At 42.4% G+C, this 13,142-nt stretch overlaps 1 protein-coding gene across 1 annotated transcript in view; it reads left to right on the forward strand.

Moving 5' to 3' along the window:
• The window catches only part of LOC138592197 (inactive dipeptidyl peptidase 10-like), a 106,059-nt gene that overhangs the window by 76,563 nt on the left and 16,354 nt on the right, over positions 1–13,142 (forward strand). Inside the window, exons 6-7 of the mRNA XM_069662891.1 lie at positions 10,599–10,651; positions 11,547–11,628. Of these exons, the coding sequence (XP_069518992.1) occupies positions 10,599–10,651; positions 11,547–11,628 (135 nt within the window). The remainder of the gene's footprint in view (positions 1–10,598; positions 10,652–11,546; positions 11,629–13,142) is intronic.

Consider the following 13,142-nt stretch of genomic DNA (forward strand, 5'->3'; position numbering starts at 1 on the left):
TAAAACTGCACATTTAATTTGTTTGTTTTCCTTAGAGAGAAACTCGTGCAGCTCAGGAGTTCAGAGCTCCCCTGAGAGTTTTGTGAGACCAGACTTTTACCTTTTTATCCAAAGAGCTTTTTAACATGATGGTTCATCTATTGTTGTAATTCCCATCCAACCTGGAGCCACATAGCGCTGTGTACAGGATTTTAACTTCTGTTGGGGTCAACGTTTTTTATTTCCTTTATATTTTAACAAGCACAACAAGAAACAATGCTTTGCATCAGTGCTGGGGATATTCTTGCTCTATTTGTTTTTGGCTGAGGGCCGGGGTCAGGCCAACACACGGGTCTGTATGTGACTGACTGATCGAGTGAGTGCGGTACTTTCACAGCCGTAGAGAGAGGGAGTTGCAACATCGCAATGGTGGATCATGGAGCATAGTAAACCTCCACTGACGTGACTCTCTGTCTTTACGGCTCTGGATACTTTGTTCGGGGAGTAGGCGGGGCTGCTCCTCCGCTGCTCGTCTGCTGTTTTCACCTACGTCTGCAGTGCACTATGGTGACATACAAGTACTAACTATAATGACAGAATCCATATTTGGAAAAAATTTATTTGACATGTATATTTTATAGTTTGACTCATGTCCCTTCTGTTAACATGGAGGAGGTGGGCTTTATGACCTATACTGCAGCCAGTCAGCAGGGGGCGATAGAGAGGGTTTGGCTTCACTTTTAGGGAGCTGTCATGTCGTCCATCTTTTTACACAGTCTATGGTGTAGACAAACACAGTCTTTGATCCATTCCTTTTTACTTTTGTCTTTCTTGTTTGGAAAGAAAAAAGAACCCTCCAAACACTTTGGATAGAGAATATCTCTCCCCCACAGCCCCATGTGCGCCGCTTTGACGTGCAGCAATCCCAAACTTGACAGACTGCCATGCAGAATTATGGCTGCTTAGCTGTGGCTGGACGGTTGCAGTTCAGAGACGGGGGTTTAGCAAACTGTCAGCGTCAAATCTCAATGGTGGCCCGGCTGAGGATCGGCACTGTAACACCCGACAGTCGCAGCATGTCGAACTCTGAAATGGCAAATATCACAAAACAGCGGGCTTTGTGTTGTGTCCGGTCGCTCCAGATTTGCGTCACCATCTAGCATTGTGTTTGCAGAGTGTGGGGATGGAGGAATGCACTCACACATCGTTATCAGAACGATCAGCTCTGCCTGGTTCTGCCACATCACATTGTGCTTTCACTACGTCAGCTTTTTCTGTTGTTAGCAGATTCAGGTACGGTCGAGGAAGAGCTCTCGTCTTTGTGTGTTTCTCAGGCAGATGTAATTCGAATTACTGCAATGAATGATACACCGCGTTTTGTATTTATACCAGAGAATGCAGGGGAGCGAGGCAGAGGCCCCAGCTGCTCATATAAAATGCATCCATACATCGGCACTGCCAGCATATCTCTGCAAGCAGGAGAACTCGGCTTTCTCTGTCACTACAGCATGCACTGATTAACTGCTTCAATTGATTACATTTAACGTCAACACTGATTAGACACCCACAGAATACGTAGCAGGCAAGGTGATGTGTGAAAATAACTTTGGTGGCTGCACGCTGCAGTGGTTAGCGATGTGGCCTCACAGCTAGACGGTTCCTAGTTCGAACCCTGTTTTGCATGTTCTCCTCGTGCATGAGTTGGTTCCCTCTGGATACTCCGGCTTCCTCCCATGAGGCGAGGCAAGGCTGATTTACTTATAGAGCACCATTTATACACAGTCCAAAGACATGCTCCTTAGGTTCAATGGTGACTCTAAATTGCCCGTAGGTGTGAGCGTGAAAGGTTGTCTGTCTCTATGTTTCAGCCCTGTGATTGACTGGCGATAAGTCCAAGTGTAACCCGCCTCTCGCCCGATGACAGCTGGGATAGGCTCAGCCCCTACGACCCTGAACAGGATAAGTGGGATGGATAGATGGATAGATGGATGGAACTCTGGTTCACATATAAGTTACAGTTTAGCTGAATATTTTCCAGAGGGCATCACCTCTACTGTCATCATGCTGGTTCAGGAGATAAGATGCAAAATACATAATTGGTTATGATGGCAAATAAAGTGTCTTGCTGAAGTCATTTCTGAAAACGTTCAGGACCCTAAACTGTATAAATGAGCCACTTTGATGAAAAAGAGAGTGTATTTCGAACCTAACGAGGGCTGTGGCAAAAGTTCCCTTTGAAGCTTGAAATATTTGCGAGCATATAAAGAACTTGAAAGCATAGTGACGTTATCTACAGCTGATATTGGTAGAAAACAGGCTGACACTCTTCAAGCCATGCTAGCAGCTCTGTGAGGTTGAACTGAGGCGCAGCAGAGATTAAGCCAAACACTTTTTCTGCGTGCTAACATGCTCACAAACACGAACACTTAGAAAAAAGTTGCTTTTACACATGTGAAGGCTACCAGTGGGGACGGGCGGATCGCTCCTGTCGTATCAAATCAAACTTTATTTATAAAGCACTTTTTGAACATAGGAAGATATAAAGACAATACAGTGAGAAAAAAAAGTATCAATGCTACGATACTCACAAGTTATTTATTTTGTAGCAGGTCCTTTAAGACGATATTGATAATATTACATGTAAAGAAAACGTAGTTAGTTGCATCACTACTTTATGTTTTTCTGACTTATGTATCTGCCACATCAGCCACGGCACATTTAGCTGGCCTCTGTCACGTGACTGGAAACATCATGAGAGAAACAAGCGTGCACTGTGCAGCTTCAGCAGCGGGAACACACACACACACACACACACACACACACACACACACACACACACACTGCATGCTGCACTTTTTGTAAGAACTGATTATATCTGTCAGATATCAGGTTGTTGGTCAGGGTGAGAGGCAATGAGTCAGACGGGAAATTGGTTTAAATCTAAAAATGTGAACAAGCTACCCGTCTTTGCCATTATGCAAGAAAACTAATGATTTTTTATCCCTTTAAACATTGCTGTCAGGAAGTGTGCGTGCAGTTTCCAAAAAGGTCACAGCATTAAAATGATGAATCACAAAAAAGTATGAAAGCAGGTCTTTTTTCTGGTACTTCAATTAATTCTATTCATATTTATGTTATAATTTCTGTTGAATTATTAACAAATGTTTCTATGCAAACACGTTGTATTTATTTGTACTCTTATTTACCTTTGAAATACGTTATTAATGGCCAGTATGTCTCCTCTGATTTGCTTTTAGGTGTAATGATTTATTTATTTATTTTTTACAAATAACCATTATTTTTAAGAAATCAAATACCCACATATACGCATACTCACATGCATACAAAGCATCCGTATCTGTATTGTTAAAATTGGAGCAAAAACTATCTATGTTGTATCAAATTTAAAAAATGATGTATCGCCCATTGGGACTCAACATCATCTGTCTACCTATCAGCTCCCTCGCTACCAGTTCCATTAAAATCTATATTTTACAAGTAGTTCCTTCATAAATGAATCGAAGCAAAAATGAATGGTGGTCAGTTGTTGCCTTGTGTTTCCACACAGGGCAGAAAATACTGAGGCCTACCTTCATCCTTTTTCATGCTAGAGTGGAGAAATATTTCCCTTCTGTTGCAGAGGCAGTATCTGAATAAATACTACTTACTAATACAGAATGAATACTGTGTAACAGCTCCATACATCACATATGAAATCAAACTTGCAGTTGCAGCTCGTTGGCTTGAAAATGATCGCTTTTTAATACCCCAGGAAACTATGATGCAATCATTTATACTAGATTTACTTTGTTCAGGGCTGGAGTTTAAAGTTTTATGTTTTGCTCTTCAATCTTCTGAGAATTCAAAAGCCGAAAGAACAATAAAAAAAACTGTATGAGCTTTAGCAATGAATGGTTTAAAAAGCTCATTATGATTCATAGCTCAGACGTTTGTATGTACTTGGGTTGATTTAGTCCAATCATAAACTTCAGTCACATTCTGCATAATATAGTTAGTAAGGCACGGACGGATTCTCAATGACATTCATTGAAATGCAAACAAGGACGTATAGGAAACCTTGCAGTAGCAGAATCCCTGCTGTAGCTGTGTGATCTTCAAGGCTCATGCCACCTTCTTGTCTGCAAAAAGTAAACAAACATTTTTGATAGATTGCTCACTGCCTCAGTTTCCTTCACATTATACAAAATAATCACCTTTCTAAAATCCTACATCAGGCCTATCAGTGACTCTCTTTGTGTCCTTTGTGTTAATCTCGTCGCACTTTGAGATATGAGAACAAACCGAGCAGCAGAGATAAGGGACTGTGGCCTCTGAGGTGCGGATCTAAAGATAGAAGCAGGCTGTGCACACAATCCAGGAAAAGTCATTAACATTGCAGCATACTGGGGGCATTTGTTAGCAGTTGTTGTGATTACGGAGAAACAGATAAAATTCTGTTTCTATTCTTTGCAACATTTGAAATGGATCCACGAGCTGAGTGAGATTCAGTGGGAAATTAAATGTCCAACGGTTGTGATAAGGTGCTGATTATATGCACATGACTTCATAATCATCAGTCATTGCAGCCATACGAAGTCAAGCAAAGTTAGACATCTGTGTTACATGTTAAGTTATGTTTTTGACATCATTACAAACATCTTTTGCATTTTCGGAAGTAAAAAATCTGTTTGGAACCAGAATTGTTGCAGATGTATAACTTAGAAGTTATTCTGCAGGAGGTGGTTTTGCATCCTTCAGCAAGCTGTGACGTCAAAGCAAAGCTGCTTTACTTACAAAAGAAACCAAACGACAACATTGATGTAGTTTTTAGCCCAAACCTAAACTTAACCAAACTGTGACCGTTCCACTAAACAAAGTGAAACTGCAGGAACTCTTGCTCCCTACAACATCACAGCTGCCACCACTGCAATCAGGTCCAAACTATTTAAAGAGCAGCTCATGTTTTAAGACATTTCAAATGCTCTGCTTGAAATAATAAATTGTGTCTGATACGTTTTACTACCTTATCAAAATCCTCCCAAGGCATCTCCTCCTGTACATGTAGACATGGTCTCAGTCTCTGGTGTCAGTCCTACAAAGTCTTAAGGCCAGTTCAAATCAATGATTCACAACGAGCCTGGCTGCAACTGCCAAAAGAATCCCTCGACATCTGATCGTAAACGTTCTAAAGCTGGGCAGTTCACATCAAAGCAACGCAACACACAAAGACACAGCTGACCGTCTCCATAGCAATAACGCTCTGACATACCCCACTACACCTGCATTAATGCTATAACGTTAGTATTAGGCCCAGGTTACATTAATTATCTAGCTGGATTTCTGTTATCGTTATAAAAGAGGTGAATGTCAGCGAAATGCTCGCAATGTTATCTGTAACACTGATTAATAAATGTTGAAGACAGAGAGATTGGAACGCAGCTTTGGCTACTGCAGCGCCAGAGACAGGGTGCCTACGCCAACTTATGCAGTTTCCTGATTGGCTGAAGTGAAATAGGTACACCATTCAGTTCTTAAACTGCATGTGGAGATTTGACAAGTCAAATCTTCTGCAACTCCACGCAACGGCTTCAGACGCTCTGCAACTAACCAGCTCACACCGCTGCAATTTTCTCTGCAACATTCTAAAACCGCTTTGTTGCGTTGTGAATCATTGATCTGAACTGGGCTTCACAATTTAAACACTTACCTTCCATCGAAACATCAGTCACATGACTGGGGACTGGATTGCACACATTATGTACACATTAATCAGCTAAACGAGGTAGGGGAACAACACACACAAAAATTATGTAGAGTCAGAGCTGGGAGCTGATAGGTAGACCGACAATATCGAGTCGCAACCACCGTCCCTGTTGCTTTATCATACTAAAAACCTAAATCTGGGTTAACAACATTCCTGTGAACTCAGCCAGCAGCATCTTGATAATTGAAGTACATACTATTTGTGGACCGAATGGAGTTTGGTAGCTCGCTCCACCACTGGGGGACGACAGAGGAGAAGAGTCTAGTTAGAGACTTAGGGCCCTGTTGTGATGGGAGTACCAGGCGACTTTCATTGGCAGAGCGTAGTGGGCGGGACGGAGTGTAGACCTGGATGAGGGCGTTCAGGTGGGCAGGAGACGTTTGTGTTGCTGTTTTGTAAGCGAGCAACAGGGTTTTGAATTTGATGCGAGCGGCGACTGGGAGCCAGTGGAGGGATATGAGCAGTGGAGGGATGTGAGCCGTTATGGGTTGATTGAAGACCAGTCGCACTGCTGCGTTCTGGATCATCTGCAGAGGTTTGAATGTGCATTCAGGAAGGCCTACCAGTAGGGCGTTGCAGTAATCAATGCGTGATATCACGAGAGCCTGTACCAGCAGGTGTGTTGCATGCTCTGACAGGTAGGTCTGATCTTCCTCATGTTGTGCAGGGCAAATCAACATGACCGAGCAATAGAGGCCACATGAACCTAAAAGGTCAGCTGGTTGTCAGTTATGACGCCCAGATTCTGGGCAGACTTAGTGGGTATGAGTTCAGTTTGTCCAAGCTGGATATGGAGCTTTGTAGACAATACAGAAAACATAAACAGTATTTAATATACACACATTTAAACACTGATCATAAAGCAGGCAGTGATAATTCCCTTTATTAGTCAGTCTTTATTATTAATCCTCAAATTAACGCAGATGAATGCAAAAATATGCTCATAAACAGGATTATTAGAGTTTAAAATCGTCAAGATGGAACATTTCTACTTACCATGAAAATTGATTTTCATAACAATATGCTTCCTTCTATAATCTACATACAAATCGTTGAATAATGGACTTTATTTCAAAAGCTCATCCTTCATTCACCCTGATACAGTTCCCTCAGCTCCATCTGCCTTCTCTGGAGGACGACACTTCATGCTGACTGCAAACAGCTGCACTTCTACAAAACAAGTACTAAACAATAGATAAAAGAAAAAAGGCATATTTTGGATTAAAATAGAGTTACCTGTTGATCACAAAGTGTACCTGCACCCTGCCTTTTCCCTACACTTCCTCTCGGTCTCTGTGAGATAAGAGACCGGCTGCTGTGACTTTGTTATGCTGTTGACACTGCATGAGACTTGTATCTTTCATGCAAATACTTCCAACAGAAAATGCAACACTTCTCATTTATCACCTCAGAAAACCTTGCTGTCCTGTGAGGCCAATACCAGCACAATCGCTTGTTGCAAATCACCCTCCGTGTCTCTCCCGCTGTTCTGTTGTATAATTTCATGGCTGCAGGAACATCTCGGTGTCGGTGAACTAAGCGTGCTTGATAATGAGCTCTGTGAGCCCGATGGGACGGAGACAGCCGAGTTTCAGAGGTGCTATCTCCTCCTGAGATGGACGGAGCAGATGTGTTCATCATCAGAGTGACAGTCTGGATCTATGGAGAGTAATGGCCTGCTGCTGCTCCGCTGTCTCCGGTTGTCTTATGAATTCATCATAATCATGTGAGCTCTCTGCTGTGCGATACTGCTGCGTCAAAGGTTTCCATAGATCTGCTCCTGCGTTTTTATGGCTCAGGAACCTTGTGTGCAGGTTATAAAGGGCATTTATCAAGACCCGTACACTTACCTAATTATTGAAGAAGTAGCAAAAGTGCTGACCTGTGCTATCATTGATTGGTGGTTTAATAGTACAGAAAGCAGACACAGTGTGTTTATTATCTTGTATCTAAAAAGGCTTTTCAGAGACAACATAAACAGACTGGTGAGAGCTGACACACAATTTGTGTCACAGCTGTTTCTCTCTCACCCAGGAGGCCATTGTCCACAATCTTTTCATAAGCATGGACTTGCACCTCGACTTTTTACTCTGTGGTGTGCTGGGACTTGTGCACCGACATGTTTCACCATGCACCGGTACCGTTTCCAACCTCTCCATATCAGCTTCTTTGGACGACTCATGATATACCGAATCAGAAACGTTGCATGGGCTGTGCGAAGTGTGCAGCCGCACAGGGCCTCGCACCTTTAAAGGGCCTCGCACAGGGTCCACAGCAACACTTCAAAAGTAGCCCAATTCTGCAGGAAAACTGCAGACCTGGCAACCCTGCCTTCATCCAGCCTTCATGTAACCCTGGCTACATCCTGCCTTCATGTAACCCTGGCTACATCCTGCATTTTTATTTACTATATATAATATGTTCAAGACTGACTTGACCCACCATGATTCTGAAATGAATTTCCTGTTCGTCAGTTCCTTTATGCACACTCAAAAATCTAACCCAACAAATTACTCAGTTTTTTATATTGCGTCATGGCTGAGCTGACTTGAAGTAAAGCCAGTAGTTTCAGAGATGTTTTTTTCCTTTGAAAGACAATAATAGCAAAAAGTCATGGCTGAGACAGACTATGTGCCTGATGATGCTGGATTATTCTACCTGTTATGTATTGCACTGAGATTACACGCGCAGTAGAACTAGGAATATCTATGTGTGTGTGACCGTGATTTCTGCACATGCATGTCAATGTGCAGGGCCTTGCAACACCACACCCCCGCAATGGCGACGGACATAATTAAACTACATTCACAGTCAACCACATCTTAAAAACATTGCCCGTCTTCGCCCCTCCCTCTCGTTCTCAGCAGCCGAAACGCATTCATCACCTCACGGCTGGACTACTGCAACAGCATCCTCTACGGCACATCCTCCAAAATCCTCACAATACATTAAAAACTCTGCCGCCCGTCTTCTCACCCACTTCCGTACCAGAGACTACATCAACCCAGTCCTTCAGACCCTCCGCTGGCTCCCCATCCAACAAACAATCCAATTAAAAATCCTCCTCATTACCTACAAGGCGCTCCACAAGCCCCCCCCCAACCACCTCACTGACCTCCTTTACAATACACTCCCACCTGCAACCTCAGATCTGCCAACGGCCGCCTCCTCACCCCTCACACCCGATCCAAGCACCGGACCTGGGGGGACAGAGCCTGCTCTATTGTTGCACCCTCCCTCTGGAACTCCCTCCCCGTCATTGTTTTATACTGTACATTGCTTTTACTTGCTATTTTGTTTTAACATGTAAAGTGTCTTTGAGTACCTTGTAAAGTGCTACATAAGTAAAATGTATTATTATTATTATTATTACATTACCCAGGGTGCATTATGTGATGCTAACCTGGTTCTCGCCTGGTTGCTTTTCTCTGTCTGCAGCTGGTCTAAGTAAAGTTAACCTAACAATAATGTTGGCCTGCTTTAAAAATGGCCCAAATAGAGCATCACTTTATGTCTATTACTGTTAACTTTACTTGTTAAAAAACACTGTTTTAACACTTTTATGTTGTAAACATTAACAGTACCTCCTTATTTAGTGCTCCAGTCAAAAACAAACAGCCTGGACTGACGGTCAAAACTCTTTGTCTCTGTTTTCTTGCAGTTCATAAACTAAAAGATGTCCATTTGCACTTTCAAAATAAAGCAGTCAAGTTCTGGTCTGGTTGAGTTTTCAAAATAAAGCTTTCTGACAAACATTTGACATTTTATGACTTTTGAACTCGCAACAATTGTTAACATTTAGTTAATGTTGTGAAAGAGTTCCAAGGTGTTCTTACAGCATGGCAGCTTTTGCCATCAGTGTGTGAGTATTGTTGTTGAATCACTTTGAGTGATCAGAAGACGAGAAAAGCGCTACATAAGTGCAGTCTATTATAGTGTTCTACCAAAATCCTAGTACATGTCATGTATGTCATGTATCCACAGTCTGCTGAGAACGCTGCCATCACACACACTGCGGTCTGTAACAGTCTGTCACTCTCTGCACATCTCCAAACATCCGCCCCCTCATGTGTCACCCATCAATAACAGCCTTATCAAGGCGTCATCACAGAGCTGTCACCTCTGAGCAGCGTCTGCTGAAAGATGTTGACGTCTTCTTTGAAAGAGGAAAAGAGGAGCAGTCAAGTTACCGTTTCATTTTTTCTTCCTGGAGACTTCTCGTCTGTTCAGTGACGAGGGGAGTCCAGATCCGGAGTGACGGCTGGGGGAGGGGCTCTGTTCTGTGTAAGATTGATCTTTAGCTGAGGGACGGGCTCTACAGTATTTATCATATCACTCAGGGGCGAGCTTATTGCACTGTAATATTGATATGCTAATGCTACAGCTGTTCAGCAGAGACACTGAACCATTGTCAGTTTGGTAAATGTGATATCAGTGCGTCGTACTGAAATCCACTTCTGTCCAGGTGACTCAGAAGGAATCGTCCCTGATTAACTAAAATGTTAATCGTACTGTTAAAGGAAATCAAAACAAAGGAATTTTTCTGCTTTCATTTTTGTTTCTACAGTTTGATGAAGGCTGATTAATATCCATTACAGTGTTTGAACATAGAGCGAGGTCACACTTCAGACTTTGTTCCTCCAATTATAAATAAAATTGTTTCACAAAACAAAAAAATCCTGCGATTGTTTTGCTTTGTGGGTTTTTCTGTATTTTTTTTCAGAGACTATGTGCGCCGATGATTCATCTTTTAAATGATTTGTTGTATTAGTCATTAACAGTTGTTGGCTGTTGAGAAAGAACCAGAGTGGATTCATCATAACATCGTTTGTGTCCTTCTCCTGCCTTGTTTCAGGTGTACCAGCACTCCTTCTGGGCATCGTACCTCATCTACAACCTTTACACAAGGTGAGTTAAAAAGTAAAATAAAAGCCCTCAGATTACTTTAAATATGACTGAATAGAATAATATTATCATGTGAACTCGTTAAATATGTTAATGAGTTACTGGTGATCCCACTGTTATAGAAAGACCCGCTATAGAGAAACCAGAACCACCTGTAAGATCACGCTTTCCAAATCCACCTGACTCTACTGACAAAAAGCTGCTGGTCTACCAATAAGTCACTGGCGACTCAAGCGGCGCCCAGTTAGTGACGTGTTTCCCATCATCCAGCAGTGGTTGGTCTGCCAGAGAGGGTAGGCGGAGTTTAGTGGCTGTTTTTCCGCTCTCTGCAAGTGTTGCGAGTAAACAGTAATCTACTATGGCTGAACAAACAAAGAAAAGATGGATGACTACAGATACAACTTCAACAAGAAGTGAAAATCCAAAGAAAAAGAAACAAACTCGACGCTCAGATGAAGCAAACAGTCTGAAAAGGAAAGCGACCGTCAGCCAGGAAAATCAAGAGTTACAACCGGAGCCGACCGTGGACGTCACACATGCAGCACTGTCTGGATATCTGGGAAGTGTGCTCCTGTAATTACCGTTTTTCGCCATAGGTGCCGCCAAAGAGACAAAATCTTCGAGATTATAACTTTAAAGGTGGAACAGAAGGGAGCAATGCAATTATTGTTTCTTCTTTAAAAAAAACCTTCTCTTCAACAAAATGTCAACAGAATTCCAGATCAGATAGTGTATGACCTTCAAAGGGGCTTGAAGGTGATACACATAACTCACACAACATGATTTGAACCTTCTGTAAATTCACCCTGATCTGTTCTGCCGTTTGAAATGAGATGTGAATGCTGTCTGGGCTGGTTTGCAGTGGTTTATGTGCCGCATGTTTTTTGTTGTTCATCAGAGAGGTGCGAGAGCTGAATCCTCCAGAGGTGTCCGACTCAGTCCTGCAGTTCGCCTCATGGGGCGTTCACGGTCAGCAGCTGGTGAGTAGTTTGCAGGGTTTAATAATGGAAACTACAGACGAGACAAAGGTACACATCGTTTTTAGGGTTATGTTAGGGATGTTAGCTTCCATCATAAATGTAAAAGTTTGTTCTTTATTTATAGTACAGATCTAGAGCTCAGAACTCAAAATAAAAAAGCTAAATTGAGTTTATTCAGTTATTATTAAAGCAATTTTAAAAGTTAAATTGATGACCATTGTATTTTTTGTATCATTGTTATTAAATGGGGCAACGCCTGCGAGCTCAGGCAGACAACTCGAGCTGCTGATTTAATAATTGATATGCATCACATCCACAGACGCCTGACTGAAATCTTAAGCTGAGAGATTTCCGGTCTGTCCCTCTGCTCTGTCATTGCCATCGCTGCCCTGCACCAGTACTGCACTCTTATTTTCAGCCCCACCACCACCCCAGCATCCACCTGCAGACTGCAGGGGGTTTAAGATGTTATCTCATCACTCCTCAATTTCTGCATGTAAAATAAATCTGCGAGGAGCGATGAGGTCGGAGCCGAGACGCTAAACACAAGCTGTGTTCTGCTGCTGCAGTAAACATTTCAAACTATAACAATCTGACTGAAATGTCTTTAGTTTAAATTCATATCTGTAAACTTGGTTTCTGAGAAATTGTGAGGTTGATAATGGGATGTTTCACAGGCCGAACAATAATCCACTTGTAAAACAGTCTCGGCAGATTCATGGATCATTTAGAAAGCTAGCTTCTGCCCAGTAACTACATATGGATTGAATTTTGTCTAGTCATCTAAAATGAAGAAATCCTGCTGCAAGCTGGAAGGTGAAAATAAATGTTTAATTAGATGTCTCATGCAATATGGTGTAATGTATAATTCACTGCATGCTGAGGTAACGGCCGATCGAAGGCTGTTTCTGACCGGAGAGGAAAAGACAAAACTACTTTACACTAAACAGATATTTTGAGGAGAAACCAGCAACAGTTGCACCAATCAGGCTGTTGCTGGAAGACATCTTGTTGGGTGACTAAAGCTGTCTCTGTGTGAGTAATGCCTCCACCGTGCAGAGTGTGATGCACAGAATAATCAGTCCATTATTTTCTCCGGTGCAGACACAGAAAGTAATTAACCATTTGGTAGCATACTTATCTCGTTTCCTCAGTATTTCCACCTGCCCTCAGTGAAAGCGGTTCTCCCTACAGCAGTGGGTCACATGCTAATGACAGAGTAGCTTTCATTACTCATGAGCTCTCCCTGCACATTCTTGTTATCACCAGAGATGAGACAGTCACTGAAGCTCTGAATCGCTCTATGTGATATCAGTTCTCAGTCTGTCAGCAGAGATGGTGTTAGTACTTGTGTGCTGTGCTACGTACACTAGCTGCAGCTTTATCTTTCAGGGTCTGATTCAAACATTGTCACTAAACATGCCTTTTTTGCCACTGACAGGCTCAGATTGTCTGACAACGTTACAGTGGAACCCCTAATGATACAGGCGTTTTGTTTTGGATGAAATCCTTTC

This window comes from Semicossyphus pulcher, unplaced genomic scaffold (assembly GCF_022749685.1).
Source record: "Semicossyphus pulcher isolate SPU_LCO1_2020_fin unplaced genomic scaffold, fSemPul1.0.p SCAF_15, whole genome shotgun sequence".
Classification (NCBI taxonomy): Eukaryota; Metazoa; Chordata; class Actinopteri; order Labriformes; family Labridae; genus Semicossyphus; species Semicossyphus pulcher.